We start from the raw sequence: 23,031 nt of genomic DNA on the forward strand, positions 1-23,031 counted from the left end.
ACAACAACAAGAAGAACAATCAGCGAGGTGACTACCTGTGAACGTGGAGTGGTTGCTGCCCCTGGTGAGCGAGGCGATGCTGCTGAGGTGGACGTCTTCCATGTAGTTACACATGTCCTCCTCACAACACAGCCACAACCCCCCGCCCCCTGCACCCCTCTTCGCCCCCTCCACCTCCCACTTCTCTCTCTGGGAATGTCGCTGCTGTTTCCCGGAAGTGCGACCGCAGCGCCCTCTGTGGAGCAAAGGGACGTTATCCAGACAGCCGTGGGTGGCGCGAGTGCTGTCCCCTGTCAGCTCCACCAGGGTGTAGCAGCGGCCAGCAGGGGACTTGCACATGTAACCCGTGGACACACAGCCCGCCTCGTTACAGTAACACCGTAGTTCTCCTGTAACACCACACCACACATGTAACCCGTGGACACACAGCCCGCCTCGTTACAGTAACACCGTAGTTCTCCTGTAACACCACACCACACATGTAACCCGTGGACACACAGCCCGCCTCGTTACAGTAACACCGTAGTTCTCCTGTAACACCACACCACACATGTAACCCGTGGCCACACAGCCCGCCTCGTTACAGTAACACTGTAGTTCTCCTGTAACACCACACCACACATGTAACCCGTGGACACACAGCCCGCCTCGTTACAGTAACACCGTAGTTCTCCTGTAACACCACACCACACATGTAACCCGTGGACACACACCCCGCCTCGTTACAGTAACACCGCAGTTCTCCTGTAACACCACACCACACAAACGTTACGTGGTGACACGTTACGTGGTGACACGTTCCATGTGACACGTTACATGGTGACACGTTACGTGGTGACACGTTAATGGTGGCACGTTACATGTCACACGTTACATGGTGACACGTTACATGTGACACGTTACATGCTGACATGTTACATGCTGACACGTTACATGTGACACGTTACGTGGTGACACGTTACGTGGTGACACGTTGCATGCTGATATGTTACATGGTGACACGTTACATGCTGTTATGTTACATGGTGACACGTTACGTGGTGACACGTCACGTGGTGACACGTTACATGGCGACACGTTACATGCTGACACGTTACATGCTGACACGTTACATGGTGACACGTTACATGCTGACACGTTACATGCTGACACGTTACGCGGTGACACGTTACATGTGACACGTTACGTGGTGACACGTTACATGTGACACGTTACATGCTGACACGTTACGCGGTGACACGTTACATGTGACACGTTACGTGGTGACACGTTACATGTGACACGTTACATGCTGACACGTTACATGGTGACACGTTGCATGTGACACGTTACGTGGTGACACGTTACATGTGACACGTTACGTTGTGACACGTGACATGCTGACACGTTACATGTGACACGTTACATGGTGACACGTGGTGAGAGTATCGGGGACAGTCATGGGCCAACAATGAAAGGAATTGGTGTCATCACTTGTATCGTCATCGTCACTCGTATCATCATCATCATCACTCGTATCGTCATCATCATCATCATCATCATCACTCGTATCGTCATCGTCACTCGTATCATCATCATCATCACTCGTATCGTCATCGTCATCACTCGTATCATCATCATCATCATCATCACTCGTATCATCATCATCATCACTCGTATCGTCATCGTCATCATCATCATCATCATCATCATCACTCGTATCATCATCATCATCATCACTCGTATCATCATCATCATCATCATCGTCATCACTCGTATCATCATCACTCGTTTCATCATCATCATCATCATCATCACACGTATCATCATCATCATCATCATCATCATCATCACTCGTATCATCATGATGGAGTCTCCCGTCGGTCCGACGGATTAGTAGGCAGGCAGGCTTATCTGATAGATTGGAACAGGACAGTCAGCTTGTCTGCCAGTACCTCGCCTCCATACTTGTAGATGTCAGCCTGGATTCCATCTGCTCCTGGTGCTTTTCCTGACGTTGTCAGCTTCAGGGCCTTCTGGGTCTCGGCCTTGGTAGGAAGGGCAGCTAGCGAGTCAATGACTGGTAGCTGTGGGAGGGCTGCAATTACCTCGTCAGATACGGACGAGTCCCTGTTGAGGAGGGTGTTGAAGTGCTCTGCCCAGCGGGCAAGGATGTCTTTCCTGTCTGTCAGGAGGGTGGTCTGGTCCAAGGTTCGGACAGGGGTTGATCCTGTGACTCTCGGCCCATACACAGCTCGGAGACCAGCATGGAAGGTCTTCATGTCGTGAGCGTCAGCAGCGGACTGAAGCTCTTCAGACTTTCTATCCCACCAGGTGTTCTTCATCTCACGCAGCCTCTTATGTACGAGTTGTTTGGTTTGCAAGTACTGGTTCTCCTTCCTCTGGCAGTCTTTATAGGAAATGTGATCCTGATGCCGTATATGCAGTGTGTTCAGGAGCTTGGAGATTACAGTGTCGTTCTCGTCAAACCAGTCTTTGTGGTTCCTCTGTTTAAAGCCGAATGTGTCAGCTGCTGCTGTGTACACACCATCGTTAAAGGTGCTCCATACCTCTTCCACACAGCTCTCTTTCCTTCCACAGCTCTCTTTCCTTTCACAGCTTTCCTTCCTTCCACACAGCTCTCCTTCTTTCTATTATAGCTCTCCTTCCACACACTCTTCCACACAGCTCTCCTTCCTTCCACACAGCTCCCCTTCCTTCCACAGCACTCCTTCCTTCCACACAGCTCTCCTTCCACACAGCTCTTCCACACAGCTCTCGCTCCTTCCACACAGCTCTCCTTCCACACAGCTCTCGCTCCTTCCACACAAGCTCTGTCTGCCTACCAACTATTTTCTACCTGGTACCCTGCCAATACCTGGTACATCTGGTACCCTGCCAATACCTGGTATACCTGGTACATCTGGTACCCTGCCAATACCTGATACCCTGCCAATACCTGGTATACCTGTAACATCTGGTACCCAGTCAATACCTGGTACATCTGGTATCCTGCCAATATCTGGTACCCTGCAATACCTGGTACATCTGGTACCCTGCCAATACCTGGTACCCTGCCAATACCTGGTACATCTGGTACCCTGCCAATATCTGGTACATCTGATACCCTGCCAATAACTGGTATACCTATAACATCTGTTACCCAGCCAATACCTGGTACATCCAGTGCCCTGCCAATATCTGGTACCCAGCCAATACCCGGTACATCTGGTACCCTGCCAATATCTGGTACATCTGATACCCTGCCAATAACTGGTATACCTATGACATCTGGTACCCAGCCAATAGCTGGTACATCTGGTACCCTGCCAATACCACGGTATACCTGGTATATCTGGTACTCTGCCAATACCTGGTATACCTGGTACCCTGCCAATACCTGGTACATCTGATACCCTGCCAATAACTGGTATACCTGTAACATCTGGTACCCTGCCAATAGCTGGTATACCTGGTATATCTGTTACCCTGCTAATACCTGGTACCCTGCCAATACCTGGTACATCTGGTACCCTGCCAATACCGGGTATACCTGGTACCATGCCAATACCTGGCACAACTGGTACCCTGCCAAAACCTGGTATACCTGGTTTATCTGGTACCCTGCCAATACCTGGTATACCTAGTATATCTGGTACCCTGCCAATACCTGGTACATCTGGTACCCTGCCAATACCGGTTATACCTGGTACCCTGCCAATACCTGGCACAACTGGTACCCTGCCAATATCTGGTATACCTGGTACCATGCCAATACCTGGCACAACTGGTACCCTGCCAATACCTGGTACATCTGGTACCCTGCCAATAACGGGTATACCTGGTACCCTGCCAATACCTGGCACAACTGGTACCCTGCCAATATCTGGTATACCTGGTACCCTGCCTGGTGCATCTACATTACCTTATCAATACCTGCTCCCGTACATTTCCCTCATCCGTGTGTGTGTGTGTGTGTGTGTGTGTGTGTGTGTGTGTGTGTGTACCCCATCCCTCTCTAGTCCTGTCTACCGTACTGCATTACCTCCCCTCCGCTCGTCCTCTTCCCCGTGAAGCAGGAACCCAGAGAGTGGTAAATATTCAGCAACAAGGAATCCCCCAGGCGCATACTTCCCTTTCACTTCCACACAGGTCTCACTTCAGCGAGACGTGGACAGGAATGGATAGGACGTGGCCAGGAATGGAAAGGACGTGGGTAGGAATGGAAAAGACATGGCCAGAAATGGAAAGGACGTGGGTAAGAATGGAAAGGACATAGCCAGAAATGGAAAGGACGTGGCCAGGAATGGAAAGGACGTGGCCAGGAATGGAAAGGACGTGGCCAGGAATGGAAAGAACGTAGCCAGGAATGGAAAGGACGTGGCCAGGAATGGAAAGGACGTGGGTAGGTATGGAAAGGACGTGGCCAGGAATGGATAGGACGTGGCCAGGAATGGAAAGGACGTGGGTAGGAATGGAAAAGACATGGCCAGAAATGGAAAGGACGTTGCCAGCCAGGAATGGAAAGGACGCGGGTAAGAATGGAAAGGACATAGCCAGAAATGGAAAGGACGTGGCCAGAAATGGAAAGGACGTGGCCAGGAATGGAAAGAACGTAGCCAGGAATGGAAAGGACGTGGCCAGGAATGGAAAGGACGTGGGTAGGTATGGAAAGGACGTGGCCAGGAATGGAAAGGACGTGGCCAGGAAAGGAAAGGACATGGCCAGGAATGGAAAAGACCGATAAATGACAAGCCTTGAAAAATAAATGCATGACCAGGAAAGGAACGATATGGCCAGGAATGGAAAAGACAGGAACAGGAAAGGAACGATATGGCCAGGAATGGAAAAGACAGGAACAGGAAAGGAACGATATGGCCAGGAATGGAAAAGACAGGAACAGGAAAGGGAACAGACAGAACAGGGAACAGACATCAGGCCTTCATCACCATCACCTACATCATCATCATCACCATCATCATCACCATCACCTTCATCACCATCACCACCATCACCATCACCTTCATCACCATCATCACCACCATCACCACCATCACCTTAAGCACCACCATCATCAGCATGGTGACAGATGCACTGACCTTGACCCTCAGTGCCGGCCAGACAGGATCCCCAGCACAGCAGCAGCAGCCATGGGGCCCCCTCCATCCCCCTCACCACCCGCCCCCCCTCATCTCCCTCACCCTCCCTCTTCCTGCCGCTCTCCGTGTCCCGGCCTTCCTGGTCAATACCACAGGGATCTGCTGTATCCTGACACCCGTTCTGTTGGATCCCCACCGGATCTGTTTATCCTGACACCGGTTCTGTTGGATCCCCACCGGATCTGTTTATCCTGACACCCGTTCTGTTGGATCCCCACCGGATCTGTTTATCCTGACACCGGTTCTGTTGGATCCCCACCGGATCTGTTTATCCTGACACCCGTTCTGTTGGATCCGGACAAACAGCTTTGACAGGCGGCTGATATGGTTCGTTGAAGAAAAAGTCTTTGTTCTGCAGGTAATCCACAGGGAATGAAAAGTCTTTGTTCTGCAGGTAATCCACAGGTAAGAAAAAGTCTTTATTCTGCAGGTAATCCACAGGGAATGAAAAGTCTTTGTTCTGCAGGTAATCCACAGGTAAGAAAAAGTCTTTGTTCTGCAGGTAATCCACAGGGAATGAAAAGTCTGTTCTGCAGGTAATCAACAGGTAAGAAAAAGTCTTTGTTCTGCAGGTAATCCACAGGGAATAAAAGTCTTTGTTCTGCAGGTAATCCACAGGGAATAAAAGTCTTTGTTCTCCACAGGGAATAAAAGTCTTTGTTCTGCAGGAAATCCACAGGTAAGAAAAAGTCTTTGTTCTGCAGGTAATCCACAGGGAATAAAAAATCTTTGTTCTGCAGGTAATCCACAGGTAAGAAAAAGTCTTTGTTCTGCAGGTAATCCACAGGGAAGAAAAGTCTTTGTTCTGCAGGTAATCCACAGGGAAGAAAAAGTCTTTGTTCTGCAGGTAATCCACAGGGAATGAAAAGTCTTTGTTCTGCAGGTAATCCACAGGGAAGAAAAAGTCTTTGTTCTGCAGGTAATCCACAGGGAAGAAAAAGTCTTTGTTCTGCAGGTAATCCACAGGGAAGAAAAAGTCTTTGTTCTGCAGGTAATCCACAGGGAAGAAAAAGTCTTTGTTCTGCAGGTAATCCACAGGGAAGAAAAAGTCTTTGTTCTGCAGGTAATCCACAGGGAAGAAAAAGTCTTTGTTCTGCAGGTAATCCACAGGGAAGAAAAAGTCTTTGTTCTGCAGGTAATCCACAGGGAAGAAAAGGTCTTTGTTCTGCAGGTAATCCACAAGTAAGCAGTGGTCAGGCACGGGCCGGCAGCCCCATGACGGTATGGCTGCTGACTGACCAGGTCCACAGACCACAGGCCTGGTCCGCACGTGAATCACGTGGTGTCTCCGGTCAGTGGCAGGACGTCACACAAGCACTGGACAAAACACAGAGTTGTCACTTCTGACAGCTGTCTGCTCAACTGAGAGAGAGAGAGAGAGAGAGAGAGAGACAGAGCTGTCACTTCAGTCCGCTCTGTCAATGGAATCGGTATTGTATTGCATTGTATTGTACTGTATTACTTTTTGTTGGTGTGTGTGTGTGTGTGTCTGTCTGTCTGTGTGTGACTGTGTGTATGTCTGTGTGTGTCTGTGCATCAGTATCAATTGTTGTTAACTCAGCTCCCAACTGTGTGGGGAGAGGGAAGAGAGGGAAGAGAGAGTGGGGAGAGTATGAAACTAGTGATACACTGTACAAAGCATAGTAAAACACTGCACAAAACATAGTAATACACTGCACAAAGCATAGTTAAACACTGCACACTGCACAAAGCATAGTAAAACACTGTACAAAACATAGTAATACACTGCACAAAACATAGTGAAACACTGCACAAAGCATAGTAAAACACTGCACAAAGCATAGTAATACACTGTACAAAACATAGTAAAACACTGCACAAAAAATAGTAAAACACTGCACAACGCATAGTAATACACTGTACAAAACATAGTAAAACAATACACAATGCATAGTAATACACTGCACAATGCATAGTAATACACTGCACAAAGCATAGTAATACACTGCACAATGCATAGTAATACACTGCACAAAACATAGTAATACACTGCACAATGCATAGTAATACACTGCACAAAGCATAGTAATACACTGTACAAAACATAGTAAAACACTGCACAAAGCATAGTAAAACACTGCACAAAGCATAGTAATACACTGTACAAAACATAGTAAAACACTGCACAAAAAATAGTAAAACACTGCACAACGCATAGTAATACACTGTACAAAACATAGTAAAACAATACACAGTGCATAGTAATACACTGCACAATGCATAGTAATACACTGCACAATGCATAGTAAAACAATACACAATGCATAGTAATACACTGCACAAAGCATAGTAATACACTGCACAAAACATAGTAAAACAATACACAGTGCATAGTAATACACTGCACAATGCATAGTAATACACTGCACAATGCATAGTAAAACAATACACAATGCATAGTAATACACTGCACAATGCATAGTAATACACTGCACAAAGCATAGTAATACACTGCACAATGCATAGTAATACACTGCACAATGCATAGTAATACACTGCACAAAACATAGTAAAACAATACACAGTGCATAGTAATACACTGCACAATGCATAGTAATACACTGCACAAAACATAGTAAAACAATACACAATGCATAGTAATACACTGCACAATGCATAGTAATACACTGCACAATGCATAGTAAAACACTGCATAAAACATAGTAATACACTGCACAAAGCATAGTAATACACTGCACAATGCATAGTAATACACTGCACAAAGCATAGTAATACACTGTACAAAACATAGTAAAACACTGCACAATGCATAGTAGACACTGCACAAAACAGTATGGAAACAAGAGAGGCAAGGCCTTCAAGACTCACTTGTGATACACTTTTTTTTTTTAATCTAATCGTTAAAATGTGTTCTGTATTTGTTATTATAAAGCTTCGGGTTAAAAGAAAAAAAGTCCTAACGGCAGATTCGAACTCCGCGTGTTCGGGTGAGAAGAAACTGTCTTACCCATTACACTATCGTGGCTCCTTAACTGACGTTCAAAAATATAATATTTAAACATGCTTTTTTAAAGGGCGATAAATCGATTGCGGTATTCGCAGTGAGAACGCTGTTTAAATTATATTATTCTGGTCTATCTTGGGCATTCAAAAAGTCTTTAAGGGCAATTAAGAATTCTTTTTAAGTCCGCGGTAAAGGAGACGTGGCTATCGCCGCAAGCACACTGCAACATTTAGCCGTTTTCTCTGGATCTAGATATATATACAAGTTTCAGTTAGTTACACCCGATTGAAACGGTCGATTCAATTTCTCTTTTATGTTCATTCTAGTTTTATAGTTTTAAAGTTGATATGAAAATTGAGTATTTTGTTAAACTAATAACACGTAGAGCCAAGTACAAGTACTTCTAAACGTCTTATGAAGTGAAATGGACTTCATTTTGAGAAAAGTCAAGACTGGAAATGTTTACGTTTCATCAATTCAAGGGTATTAACTCACATGGTTTATTAATTTTAAATGTGAATTCCGACTGATTCTGTGGATATTTTTATGGCAGTTTGGGGCATAATCCAGTAAGTGATGAGGCGTTCACAAATCTTTCTCTGGATAAATATTTAACGGTCTCCTTCTCCAACTTTCCATCACATGTTATCGTGTATTGTCGATTGAATATAGGATTGAACGGGCAGGTCAACAACTTGAAACAAAATGGCGTCGTTCGCGTTCGCGAAGAATATGAGCACGCGCTTTGAATGTGTATAAATATGTGTACGCAATTGATTTTTGCCCATGACCTTCAGGGCTCAGCCAATCAGATCTATAAAGTTCACTCGTCGTATTGATTTTAGTATTTTCCGAAAAAGACCACTTGGGCGAATGAACATAGTGAAAGCCCTGTACACTGAGAGTAAAACACACAAGCTTTTTATGTATTGAGTATAATTTCAAAATGTAATGTTTAAGATGAGAAAGATCAGTTTAAAGCAAATTAAGTCCCCTAGCATTAATTACAGATTAATTTCCCTTTTTTACTATCTGCACCAAAACGTTTGCGAAATAAATATAACTTCCATGCTTAGCAAAAGAAGTTCCTGTTTGAACAAAAAATGATAATAATGACTGCTCTTGTTGTTGGGGCAGAATATCAGATCAAAGTGCCAAGTTTAGAGAATTAAAAAAAAATATAAATATAACAGTAAATGCAGTTTGCATATAATTTGGCTTCTTTTTTTAGTTTTTTTGTGCCCATCCCAGAGGTGCAATATTGTTTTAAACAAGATGACTGGAAAGAACTGAATTTTTCCTATTTTTATGCCTAATTTGGTGTCAACTGACAAAGTATTTGCAGAGAAAATGTCAATGTTAAAGTTTACCACGGACACACACACACACACACACACACACACACACAAAGAGAGAGAGAGACAACCGAAAACCGTGTTAAAACATAGACTCACTTTGTTTACACAACTGAGTGAGTCAATAACTGCAACTAATAGTAAAACACTGCACCAAAAGAAAAAAAAAACAAAGGAACATACAGACATAATTAAGCACTCTATATAGATAAAGCCATAATGAAACAAATGTTAATTGTTTCAAACATTTAAAGTTTAACATCAGCTGAACCATGCAGACGCACACACAGACACAGACACACACAGACACACTCACACACACACACACACACACACACACACACACAATGCTGGTCTCACCAGTGCCAGTCCAAGTAAAGAGAGCCCCTCCACACAACACCAACAACTGAACACAGCTCTCTGAACACAGCCCTCCTCTCCTCGTCAACTGAACACAGCCCTCTTCTCGTCAACTGAACACAGCTCTCTTCTCGTCAACTGAACACAGCCCTCTTCTCGTCAACTGAACACAGCCCTCTTTTCATCAACTGAACACAGCTCTCTGAACACAGCCCTCTTCTCGTCAGCTGAACACAGCTCTCTGAACACAGCCCTCTTCTCGTCAACTGAACACAGCTCTCTGAACACAGCCCTCTTCTCGTCAACTGAACACAGCTCTCTGAACACAGCCCTCTTCTCGTCAACTGAACACAGCCCTCTCCTCGTCAACTGAACACAGCTCTCTTCTCGTCAACTGAACACAGCTCTCTGAACACAGCCCTCTTCTCGTCAACTGAACACAGCTCTCTGAACACAGCCCTCTTCTCGTCAACTGAACACAGCCCTCTTCTCGTCAACTGAACACAGCTCTGTGAACACAGCCCTCTTCTCGTCAACTGAACACAGCCCTCTCCTCGTCAACTGAACACAGCTCTCTCCTCGTCAACTGAACTCAGCTCTCTTCTCGTCAACTGAACACAGCTCTCTCCTCGTCAACTGAACACAGCTCTCTTCTCGTCAGCTGAACACAGCCCTCTTCTCGTCAACTGAACACAGCCCTCTTCTCATCAACTGAACACAGCTCTCTTCTCGTCAACTGAACACAGCTCTCTTCTCGTCAGCTGAACACAGCCCTCTTCTCGTCAACTGAACACAGCCCTCTTCTCATCAACTGAACACAGCTCTCTTCTCGTCAACTGAACACAGCTCTCTTCTCGTCAACTGAACACAGCCCTCTTCTCATCAACTGAACACAGCTCTCTTCTCGTCAACTGAACACAGCTCTCTTCTCGTCAACTGAACACAGCTCTCTGAACACAGCCCTCTTCTCGTCAACTGAACACAGCCCTCTTCTCATCAACTGAACACAGCTCTCTGAACGCAGCCCTCTTCTCGTCAACTGAACACAGCTCTCTGAACACAGCCCTCTTCTCGTCAGCTGAACACAGCCCTCTTCTCGTCAACTGAACACAGCCCTCTGAACACAGCCCTCTTCTCGTCAGCTGAACACAGCTCTCTGAACACAGCCCTCTTCTCGTCAACTGAACACAGCTCTCTTCTCGTCAACTGAACACAACCCTCTTCTCATCAACTGAACACAGCTCTCTGAACACAGCCCTCTTCTCGTCAACTGAACACAGCTCTCTTCTCGTCAACTGAACACAGCTCTCTTCTCGTCAACTGAACACAGCCCTCTTCTCGTCAACTGAACACAGCTCTCTTCTCGTCAACTGAACACAGCCCTCTTCTCATCAACTGAACACAGCTCTCTGAACGCAGCCCTCTTCTCGTCAACTGAACACAGCTCTCTGAACACAGCCCTCTTCTCGTCAGCTGAACACAGCCCTCTTCTCATCAACTGAACACAGCTCTCTGAACACAGCCCTCTTCTCGTCAGCTGAACACAGCTCTCTGAACACAGCCCTCTTCTCGTCAACTGAACACAGCCCTCTTCTCGTCAACTGAACACAGCTCTCTTCTCGTCAACTGAACACAGCCCTCTTTTCGTCAACTGAACACAGCCCTCTCCTCGTCAACTGAACACAGCTCTCTTCTCGTCAACTGAACACAGCCCTCTTCTCGTCAACTGAACACAGCCCTCTTTTCGTCAACTGAACACAGCCCTCTTCTCGTCAACTGAACACAGCTCTCTTCTCGTCAACTGAACACAGCCCTCTTCTCGTCAACTGAACACAGCCCTCTTCTCGTCAACTGAACACAGCTCTCTGAACACAGCTCTCTTCTCGTCAGCTGAACACAGCCCTCTTCTCGTCAACTGAACACAGCCCTCTTCTCGTCAACTGAACACAGCTCTCTGAACACAGCCCTCTTCTCGTCAACTGAACACAGCTCTCTGAACACAGCTCTCTTCTCGTCAGCTGAACACAGCCCTCTTCTCGTCAACTGAACACAGCCCTCTTCTCGTCAACTGAACACAGCCCTCTACTCGTCAACTGAACACAGCTCTCTTCTCGTCAGCTGAACACAGCTCTCTGAACAGAGCCCTCTTCTCGTCAACTGAACACAGCTCTCTGAACACAGCCCTCTTCTCGTCAACTGAACACAGCCCTCTACTCGTCAACTGAACACAGCTCTCTTCTCGTCAGCTGAACACAGCTCTCTGAACACAGCCCTCTTCTCGTCAACTGAACACAGCTCTCTGAACACAGCCCTCTTCTCGTCAACTGAACACAGCCCTCTACTCGTCAACTGAACACAACCCTCTTCTCATCAACTGAACACAGCTCTCTGAACACAGCCCTCTTCTCGTCAACTGAACACAGCTCTCTTCTCGTCAACTGAACACAGCTCTCTTCTCGTCAACTGAACACAGCCCTCTTCTCGTCAACTGAACACAGCTCTCTTCTCGTCAACTGAACACAGCCCTCTTCTCATCAACTGAACACAGCTCTCTGAACGCAGCCCTCTTCTCGTCAACTGAACACAGCTCTCTGAACACAGCCCTCTTCTCGTCAGCTGAACACAGCCCTCTTCTCATCAACTGAACACAGCTCTCTGAACACAGCCCTCTTCTCGTCAGCTGAACACAGCTCTCTGAACACAGCCCTCTTCTCGTCAACTGAACACAGCCCTCTTCTCGTCAACTGAACACAGCCCTCTTCTCGTCAACTGAACACAGCCCTCTTCTCGTCAACTGAACACAGCTCTCTTCTCGTCAACTGAACACAGCCCTCTTCTCGTCAACTGAACACAGCCCTCTTCTCGTCAACTGAACACAGCTCTCTTCTCGTCAACTGAACACAGCCCTCTTCTCGTCAACTGAACACAGCTCTCTGAACACAGCTCTCTTCTCGTCAGCTGAACACAGCCCTCTTCTCGTCAACTGAACACAGCCCTCTTCTCGTCAACTGAACACAGCTCTCTGAACACAGCCCTCTTCTCGTCAACTGAACACAGCTCTCTGAACACAGCTCTCTTCTCGTCAGCTGAACACAGCCCTCTTCTCGTCAACTGAACACAGCCCTCTTCTCGTCAACTGAACACAGCCCTCTACTCGTCAACTGAACACAGCTCTCTTCTCGTCAGCTGAACACAGCTCTCTGAACACAGCCCTCTTCTCGTCAACTGAACACAGCTCTCTGAACACAGCCCTCTTCTCGTCAACTGAACACAGCCCTCTACTCGTCAACTGAACACAGCTCTCTTCTCGTCAGCTGAACACAGCTCTCTGAACACAGCCCTCTTCTCGTCAACTGAACACAGCTCTCTGAACACAGCCCTCTTCTCGTCAACTGAACACAGCCCTCTACTCGTCAACTGAACACAGCTCTCTTCTCGTCAGCTGAACACAGCTCTCTGAACACAGCTCTCTTCTCGTCAGCTGAACACAGCCCTCTTCTCGTCAACTGAACACAGCCCTCTACTCGTCAACTGAACACAGCCCTCTACTCGTCAACTGAACACAGCTCTCTTCTCGTCAGCTGAACACAGCCCTCTTCCCAAAGTCCTTTCTCTTTCCATCCGGCCTCTTCGTTCTTCTCTCTCGCCCTGCACACAGGTTGATACACCCTGCACACAGGTCGAAGGTCGATACCCAATCAACCCTGCACACAGGTCGATACCCAATCAACCCTGCACACAGGTCGAAGGTCGATACCCAATCAACCCTGCACACAGGTCGATACACCCTGCACACAGGTCGATACACCCTGCACACAGGTCGATACATAATCAACCCTGCACACAGGTCGATACACCCTGCACACAGGTCGATACATAATCAACCCTGCACACAGGTCGATACACCCTGCACACAGGTCGATACATAATCAACCCTGCACACAGGTCGATACACCCTGCACACAGGTCGATACCCAATCAACCCTGCACACAGGTCGATACCCAATCAACCCTGCACACAGGTCGATACATCCTGCACACAGGTCGATACATAATCAACCCTGCACACAGGTCGATACATAATCAACCCTGCACAGAGGTAAATACCCAATCAACCCTGCACACAGGTCGATACATAATCAACCCTCCACACAGGTCGATACCCAATCAACCCTCCACACAGGTCGATACATAATCAACCCTCCACACAGGTCGATACATAATCAACCCTCCACACAGGTCCGGATACCCAATCAACCCTCCACACAGGTCGATACCCAATCAGTCTTCCACACAGGTCGATACCCAATCAATGCTTCACACAAATTGATCTCCAACCAATCAATCCCTCAACACAGTTCTATACCCATCAATCAACGCAGGTCGATCCTTCAGTCAGTCAGCAGCTGGTGGCCCCGTGGGTCATCGGAGAACGGTGACGACACAGCCCCTGCACAGCACGGCAACACGGCTGGTGAAGGCACAGTGGGTGAAGAATTCCGGTAATGCCGGCAGGTAGCACTGTGTACACTGTGTACACTCTCCCAGCCCGGTTGATGGCCCTGTTCAGCCAGTGGTTAACTGTGAAACGTACGTCAGTAGGCAGCGCCCCCTCCCCCTCACCACACAGCACTCTCCTCCCTCCCCCCACTCACACTCCCTTTCGCCTCTCTACTCACACACACAGCACACTGCCTTCAACAGGCAGGTAATGCTCACTGTGTCCTGTCGTGCACTGCTGACCACGTGACACAACTACACGTCACGGCCTGCATCCCTGGCTACTGCTGCAGCTGCTGACGGCGGCTGTACCCCCCTGCCCCCCAACACTCCCCACCTACCCCCCCCCCCCCCCCCCCCCCCACACACACACACACTGTGCAGAGATGCCATTCAGACACGGTCTTCACTCCCACAGGCCCACAGCGGGATTGACTTGTGACAGGGGAGGGGGCGGAGCCTGACGGGTTGACACCCACTCACTGTGTGGCGACGCCCGCCCCCAGACAGACATCTCATGCCCCAGGCACAAACATCTCATGCCCCAGACACCGACATCTCATGCCCCAGACACAGACACCATCTCATGCCCCCAGACAGACATCTCATGCCCCAGGCACAAACATCTCATGCCCCAGACACAGACATCTCATGCCCCAGACACAGACCATCTCATGCCCCCAGACAGACATCTCATGCCCCAGGCACAGACATCTCATGCCCCAGGCACAGACATCTCATGCCCCAGACACAGACATCTCATGCCCCAGACACGGACACCATCTCATGCCCCCAGACAGACATCTCATGCCCCAGGCACAAACATCTCATGCCCCAGACACAGACATCTCATGCCCCAGACACAGACCATCTCATGCCCCCAGACAGACATCTCATGCCCCAGACACGGACATCTCATGCCCCAGACACAGACATCTCATGCCCAAGGCACAGACACTATCTCATGCCCCAGGCACAGATATCTCATACCCCAGGCACAGACATCTCATGCCCCAAACACAGACATCTCATGCCCAAGGCACAGATATCTCATGCCCCAGGCACAGACATCTCATGCCCCAGACACAGACATCCCAGACACAGACATCTCATGCCCCAGACACAGACATCTCATGCCCCAGACACAGACATCCCAGACACAGACATCTCATGCCCCAGACACAGACATCCCAGACACAGACATCTCATGCCCCAGACACAGACATCCCAGACACAGACATCTCATGCCCCAGGCTGCGAGGCGCCAGGTTGCCCAGCTGTGTGGGTCAGGAAGGAGTTGTGTTCCCTGCAGTGAGGGCTTGTCGATCAGGGGTCAGATAATGTCAGGGGTCAGATAATGTCGGTATAAAAGACAACCCCCAGTGTGCTGACTTCAGCTGGGGTGTCTTCAGTCTGAACACAACACACACTGCTTCCTTTCGGCGAAAAACCCCACAGTGGACAGCAGAAAAATTTGTGTTTTGTCTTGAAAGGGAGTATCACAAGATTTTGAAAAATTATTTCACTGGGAACATAACACCTGTTTGGTGAAATTTGTTCACATGAAGTTGAAAATAATAATTCATTTGTTCACATGCCTCCACTCCTCCTGTCTTCTGTGCTGTGTGTGTGTGTGTGTGTGTGTGTGTGTGTGTGTGTGTGTGTGTGTGTGTGTGTGTGTGTGTGTTTTCATGTGTACAGTATATGTGGCGCGTGTGTACGTGCTCAGTTGTGCATGTACGGTGTGTGTGTGTGTGTGTGTGTGTGTGTGTGTGTGTGTGTGTGTGTGTGTAACGGGTGTGTGTGTGTGTAACGTGTGTGTATGTGTGTGTGTGTGTGTGTGTGTGTGTGTGTGTGTGTGTGTGTGTGTAACGTGTGTGTAACGAACGTGTGTGTATGTGTGTGTGTGTGTGTGTGTGTGTGTAACGTGTATGTGTGTGTGTGCGTGTGTGTGTGTGTGTGTAACGTGTGTGTGTGTGTGTGTGTGTGTGTGTGTGTGTGTGTGTGTGTGTGTGTGTGTAACGTGTGTGTGTGTGTGTGTGTGTGTGTGTGTTCATGTTTTTTTCTGAATAGGCATTGACATCTGGAGACTGTCAAACACAAACAATTTTTCTTCCTTTGCTTCAGAATTACACCATTTCGATGACTTACCCTAGTTTGATGACTTACTCTAGTTTGATGACTTACCCTAGTTTGATGACTTACCCTAGTTTGATGACTTACTCTAGTTTGATGACTTACTCTAGTTTGATGACTTACCCTAGTTTGATGACTTACTCTAGTTTGATGACTTACCCTAGTTTGATGACTTACCCTAGTTTGATGACAAGCTAACACCACCAGCAGATGTCATCATCAACAGTTGTCACAGAGAAGTAGCACAGTTTGTTGTCAAGCGTTGTCAGAACTGACAAACAGTTGTCACTGAGAGGGAGCACAGTTTGTTGTCAAGCGTTGTCAGAACTGACAAACAGTTGTCACTGAGAGGGAGCACAGTTTGTTGTCAAGCGTGTCAAGCCAACAGCAGTGACAGAAGTTTCCCTCACCAACTCCGTGCAGTCACTGACAACCCGCCGACAATCCACTTCCATGTTCTGTCCTTTTCTTGACTTCAAGGTTGGGGCGGGGCTAATTATGCTAATAAGTTATGACCAAAGGGGGGCAGGCCATTGACGAGGTGGGCGGGGCTACTTATGGAAATTGAAGGGGAGAGGAGGGGGAAGGGGGTCGGCGCCAGCCGAGTCGGCGGACGGCTGTGTGTGTGTGTGGAGGAGGGATGGGGGATGGGGGAATAGGAGGAAAGCGAGGCGCATGGCGTGTTGGCTTAGCTCCCTTGTTGATATACTGATCACCAGCGCTCGTGTTGACCTCCCGTCCCCCCCCCCTCCTCACCCCCCACCCCCTCACCGCTGTCTGTGATTATTTTTTCAGCCACTTGGACTCTTTTGCTAGCTCGCTAAGTGCTCGCTTTTCTTTCTATCTTTCTCGCTTCCTTTTCTTTCTCTTCTCTCCGCCGTCCGCTCTTGTCAGAGCGATTCCCTGCCACCCCACACCACACAACACAACACCACACCACACAACACAACACCACATCACACCACCACATCACACCACACCACACAACACCACATCACCACACCACATCACACAACACCACACCACATCACCACACCACATCACACCACACCACCCCACACAACACAACACCACACCACACCACACCACATCACCACCCCCGACCACACAACACCACACCACATCACCACACCACATCACACCACACCACACATCACCACATCACCACACCACATCACACCACAACACCACACCACACCACATCACACCACATCACACCACACCACACAACACCACACCACATCACCACATCACACCACACCACACCACATCACCACACCACATCACCACATAAAACCACATCACCACATAAACCACACCACATCACCACACCACATCACACCACCACCACATCACCACACCACATCACACCACCCCACCCCACACCACACCACACCACACCACACCACATCACACCACACAACACCACATCACACCACACCACATCACCACACCACATCACACCACACCACATCACACCACACCACATCACCACACCACACCACACCACACCACATCACACCACACCACACCACACTACACCACATCACACCACATCACATCACACCACACCACACAACACCACACCACATCACCACACCACATCACACCACACCACACCACATCACCACACCACAACGCACCACATCCCCACACCACACCACATCACCACACCACACCACATCACCACACCACACGAAACCAAACCAAACCACCACACCACACTTTTACCACACCTCACACCAACACAACACAACCCACACCACACCAAACGCCAATTATCAATTATCAGACAATTATCAAATTCATTACGGACCAAGTATTGTTCTAATGTCAAGTGTATATGCTTTAATAACCTGACAATTGAGCATATAATTTTTCACTGTAGCTTGATGAAGCCTTTTGTACACGAAAGTGTGTCTTCACAAGTATCTGAGAAAGTTGATGTTTGCATTCATTATCAGTTGTTTCGCTTGTCAGTTTAACGACTTCTCTTTTACGAAGTCCTTTAAGTAATTTCCTGTAACTGTATTTAGAGGGGGTTTTTTGTTTGTTTGTTTTGTTTTTCTTTCAAATTTCACCCACATTTTTACCCTCATTTGCCCAGTTTCCCCAAACCATCCATTCATCCACATCTCCCACCCCTTCTAACCGATAATACTCAGATGTATTCATAAATACTTTTACAAAATGTCTTCAATCACCGATATGTGTGACGGGACATTAAACAAAAATTCCTTCCTACCAAATGCCAATACAACACACCCCACACCATATTACCCCACACCACACCTCACCACACAACACCACACCACACTTTTACCACACCACACAACACCACACCACACCACACACCAAACCACACCACACCACACCACACACCAAACCACACCACACCACAACACACATCACACCACACCACAACACCACACAACACCACACCACACCTCACCACACCACACGACACACCAAACCACACCACATCACACCACAACACACACAACACCACACCACACCACACACCAAACCACACCACATCACACCACACCACACACCAAACCACACCACACCACAAAACAACACACACTACACCACACCACACATCAAACCACACCACACCACACCACACCACACACCACACCACAACACACAACAACACACCACACATCAAACCACACCACACCACAACACAACACACACCACACCACACCACACCACAAAACAACACACACCACACCACACCACACCACAACACACACCACACCACACCACATCACATCACATCACATCACACAACACCGCATCACCTCGCACCACACACCACACCACACCACATCACACTGCACCACACCACACCACATCACACCACACCACACCACACACCACATCACACCACACACCACATCACACCACACCACACCACACCACACCACACTGCACCACACCGCACTGCACCACACCACACCACATCACACCGCACCACACCACACCACATCACACCACACCGCACCACACCACATACCGCACCACATATCACACTGCACCACACCACACCACATCACACCACACCACACCACACCACACCACCACACCACCACACCACACACCACATCACACCACACCACACCACACCACACTGCACCACACCACACCGCACTGCACCACACCACACCACATCACACCGCACCACACCACACCACATCACACCACACCGCACCACACCACATACCGCACCACATATCACACTGCACCACACCACACCGCACCACACCACATACCGCACCACATATCACACTGCACCACACCACACCACACCACATCACACCACACCGCACCGCACCACATACCACACCGCACCGCACCACAACACAACACGCCACTAGTGTCTGAACCACAACACCACACAACATCACCACACCACACCACACCACACCACATCACACACCACACCACACACCACACCAAACCACACCACACAACATCATCACACCACACCGCATCACACCACACCACACCACACCACACACCACACCACACCACACCACATCACACACACCACACCACATCACACCACACCGCACCACATACCACACCGCACCGCACCTCACCACAACACAACACGCCACTAGTGTCTGAACCACAACACCACACAACATCACCACACCACACCACATCACACCACACCACACCGCATCACACCACACCGCACCACATACCACACCGCACCGCACCTCACCACAACACAACACGCCACTAGTGTCTGAACCACAACACCACACAACATCACCACACCACACCACACCACATCACACACCACACCACACCACACCAAACCACACCACACAACATCATCACACCACACCGCATCACACCACACCACACCACACACCACGCCACACCACACCGCACCACACACCACACCACACCACACCACACCACATCACACACCACACCACACCACACACTACGCCACACCACACTGCACCACACACCACACCACACCACACCACACCACACCACACACCAAACTACACCACACCACATCACACACCACACCACATCACACATCACACACCACACCACATCACACACCACACCACTCCACACCACTGGTTTCCTCAACGCAGCAGCCTCTCTCTCTCTCTCTCTCTCTCTCTCTCTCTCTCTTTATCTTGAGGTTTTCACATTGTATCATTGTGACGCGACATGAGGTTTTCACTTTGTATCATTCTGAGGTGATATGAAGTTTTCACTGTCTGTCATTCTGACGTGACATGAGGTTTTCACATTGTATCATTGTGACGTGACTTTAGGTTTTCACTTTGTATCATTGTCACGTGACATGAGGTTTTCACTTTGTATCATTGTCACGTGACTTGAGGTTTTCACTTTGTATCATTGTCACGTGACATGAGGTTTTCACTTTGTATCATTGTCACGTGACATGAGGTTTTCACTTTGTATCATTCTGAGGTAACATGAAGTTTTCACTGTCTGTCATTCTGACGTGACATGAGGTTTTCACATTGTATCATTGTGACGTGTCTTAAGGTTTTTACTTTGCATCATTGTGACGTGACTTGAGGTTTTCATTTTCTGTCATTTTGACGTGACTTGAAGCTTTCACTATGTGTCAATGCGACGTGGCATGAGGTCTTTACTATGTGTCAATGTGACGTGACATGAGGTCTTTACTGTGTGTCAATGTGACGTGGCATGAGGTCTTTACTATGTGTCAATGTGACGTGACGTGAGGTCTTTACTATGTGTCAATGTGACGTGACGTGGGGTCTTCACTATGTGTCAATGTGACGTGACATGAGGTCTTTACTATGTGTCAATGTGACGTGGCATGAGGTCTTTACTGTGTGTCAATGTGACGTGACATGAGGTCTTCACTATGTGTCAATGTGACGTGACATGAGGTCTTTACTATGTGTCAATGTGACGTGACATGAGGTCTTCCGGCACTATGTGTCAATGTGACGTGACATGAGGTCTTTACTGTGTGTCAATGTGACGTGACATGAGGTCTTCACTATGTGTCAATGTGACGTGACATGAGGTCTTCACTATGTGTCAATGTGACGTGACATGAGGTCTTTACTATGTGTCAATGTGACGTGACATGAGGTCTTCCGGCACTATGTGTCAATGTGACGTGACATGAGGTCTTTACTGTGTGTCAATGTGGCGTGACGTGACATGATATTTTCACTGTTATTGTGATGTGACATGATCTCTTCACTTGGTGATATCATGACGTGACATGACTTAAGCTCACCACTATATATGTCATTGTGACGTAACATGACGTTTTCTCATGTAATGTCGTTCGATTGGTAATATATTGTCCGATGTACTACACGATTGGTTTACATCCAAAAAACTTTATCAGCATAAAGTTATTTACATTTGGCGTGATGATTTTAACAAATTAGACAGGATTCACTGCGTTTGTTGCAGTGTTCATGAGAAAGAGAGAGGGAGAGAGAGGGAGAGAGAGACAGAGAGGGAGAGAGACAGAGATAGAGAGGGAGAGAGATGGAGAGAGATCCACTTTGTGACAGGAGGAGGAAGACGGAGTTACGGGGGAGAGGGTGGGGGTAAGTGGGGAAAGGGGGAGACAGAGAAGGGGGGAGACAGAGAGAGACTTGCTGTTCTGGGGGGAAGGAGAGGTGGGGGGGGGAGGGGGGAGGAGAGAGAGACTTGCTGTTCTGGGGGGAAGGAGAGGTGGGGGGGGGGGGAGGGGGGAGGAGAGAGGGGGCAGGCGGCCCGTTTGAAGCCGGGTCCAAGACAAGACAGTGAACAAACTGACCATTGTTGGCAAGCTCCGGATTGACTCCGTCCACATAGCTCCTCCGTGAGAACAAGTGGCCGCCAGGGAAGTCTTCCACCTCCTCCTCCCCCCCTCCCATCACAGGCCTCTTAAGAGGCCCCGCGAGGACAAACATTGCCCCCACCCTCCCCCTCCATTCCCCGCTACTCCCCTATCGACGGTCTTGTTGACAGGGGGCGCTGTGCTGTGTCAACGTGTCATCAACAATCGCTTTGTACTCCGCCAACCTTTGCCAAGCCCAACGCGAGTGCTCCAAGCTGGGGGACGCCAGGAATTGACATGGCGCTTTGCCAACTTCCTGTGCTGGAGTGACTCCATCCCTGGGCGGTGTGGTCTGGCCTCTGACGGACATGTCAGTTATAGAGGTCACTGACGGACATGTCATTTATAGAGGTCACTGACGGACATGTCATTTATAGAGGTCACTGACGGACATGTCAGTTATAGAGGTCACTGACGGACATGTCAGTTATAGAGGTCAGAGGTCACTGATGGTGGTGTCAGTTACAAAGGTCACTGATGGACATGTCAGTTATAGAGGTCACTGATGGAGGTGTCAGTTATAGAGGTCACTGATGGAGGTGTCAGTTATAGAGGTCACTGATGGAGGTGTCAGTTATAGAGGTCATTGATGGTGGTGTCAGTTATAGAGGTCACTGATGGTGGTGTCAGTTATAGAGGTCACTGATGGTGGTGTCAGTTATAGAGGTCACTGAT

At 48.4% G+C, this 23,031-nt stretch overlaps 1 protein-coding gene across 1 annotated transcript in view; it reads right to left on the reverse strand.

Moving 5' to 3' along the window:
• The window catches only part of LOC143278422 (uncharacterized), a 30,048-nt gene extending 15,434 nt beyond the window's left edge, over positions 1 to 14,614 (reverse strand). Inside the window, exons 1-7 of the mRNA XM_076583271.1 lie at positions 14,559 to 14,614; positions 13,389 to 13,487; positions 5,924 to 6,397; positions 5,443 to 5,668; positions 5,079 to 5,217; positions 175 to 389; positions 36 to 126 (exon numbers count right to left, since the gene is read on the reverse strand). Of these exons, the coding sequence (XP_076439386.1) occupies positions 36 to 126; positions 175 to 389; positions 5,079 to 5,217; positions 5,443 to 5,668; positions 5,924 to 6,397; positions 13,389 to 13,487; positions 14,559 to 14,614 (1,300 nt within the window). The remainder of the gene's footprint in view (positions 1 to 35; positions 127 to 174; positions 390 to 5,078; positions 5,218 to 5,442; positions 5,669 to 5,923; positions 6,398 to 13,388; positions 13,488 to 14,558) is intronic.
• Between the last annotated feature and the right edge of the window lie 8,417 nt (positions 14,615 to 23,031).

Source organism: Babylonia areolata, chromosome 2, assembly GCF_041734735.1.
Source record: "Babylonia areolata isolate BAREFJ2019XMU chromosome 2, ASM4173473v1, whole genome shotgun sequence".
NCBI classification, from domain to species: Eukaryota; Metazoa; Mollusca; class Gastropoda; order Neogastropoda; family Buccinidae; genus Babylonia; species Babylonia areolata.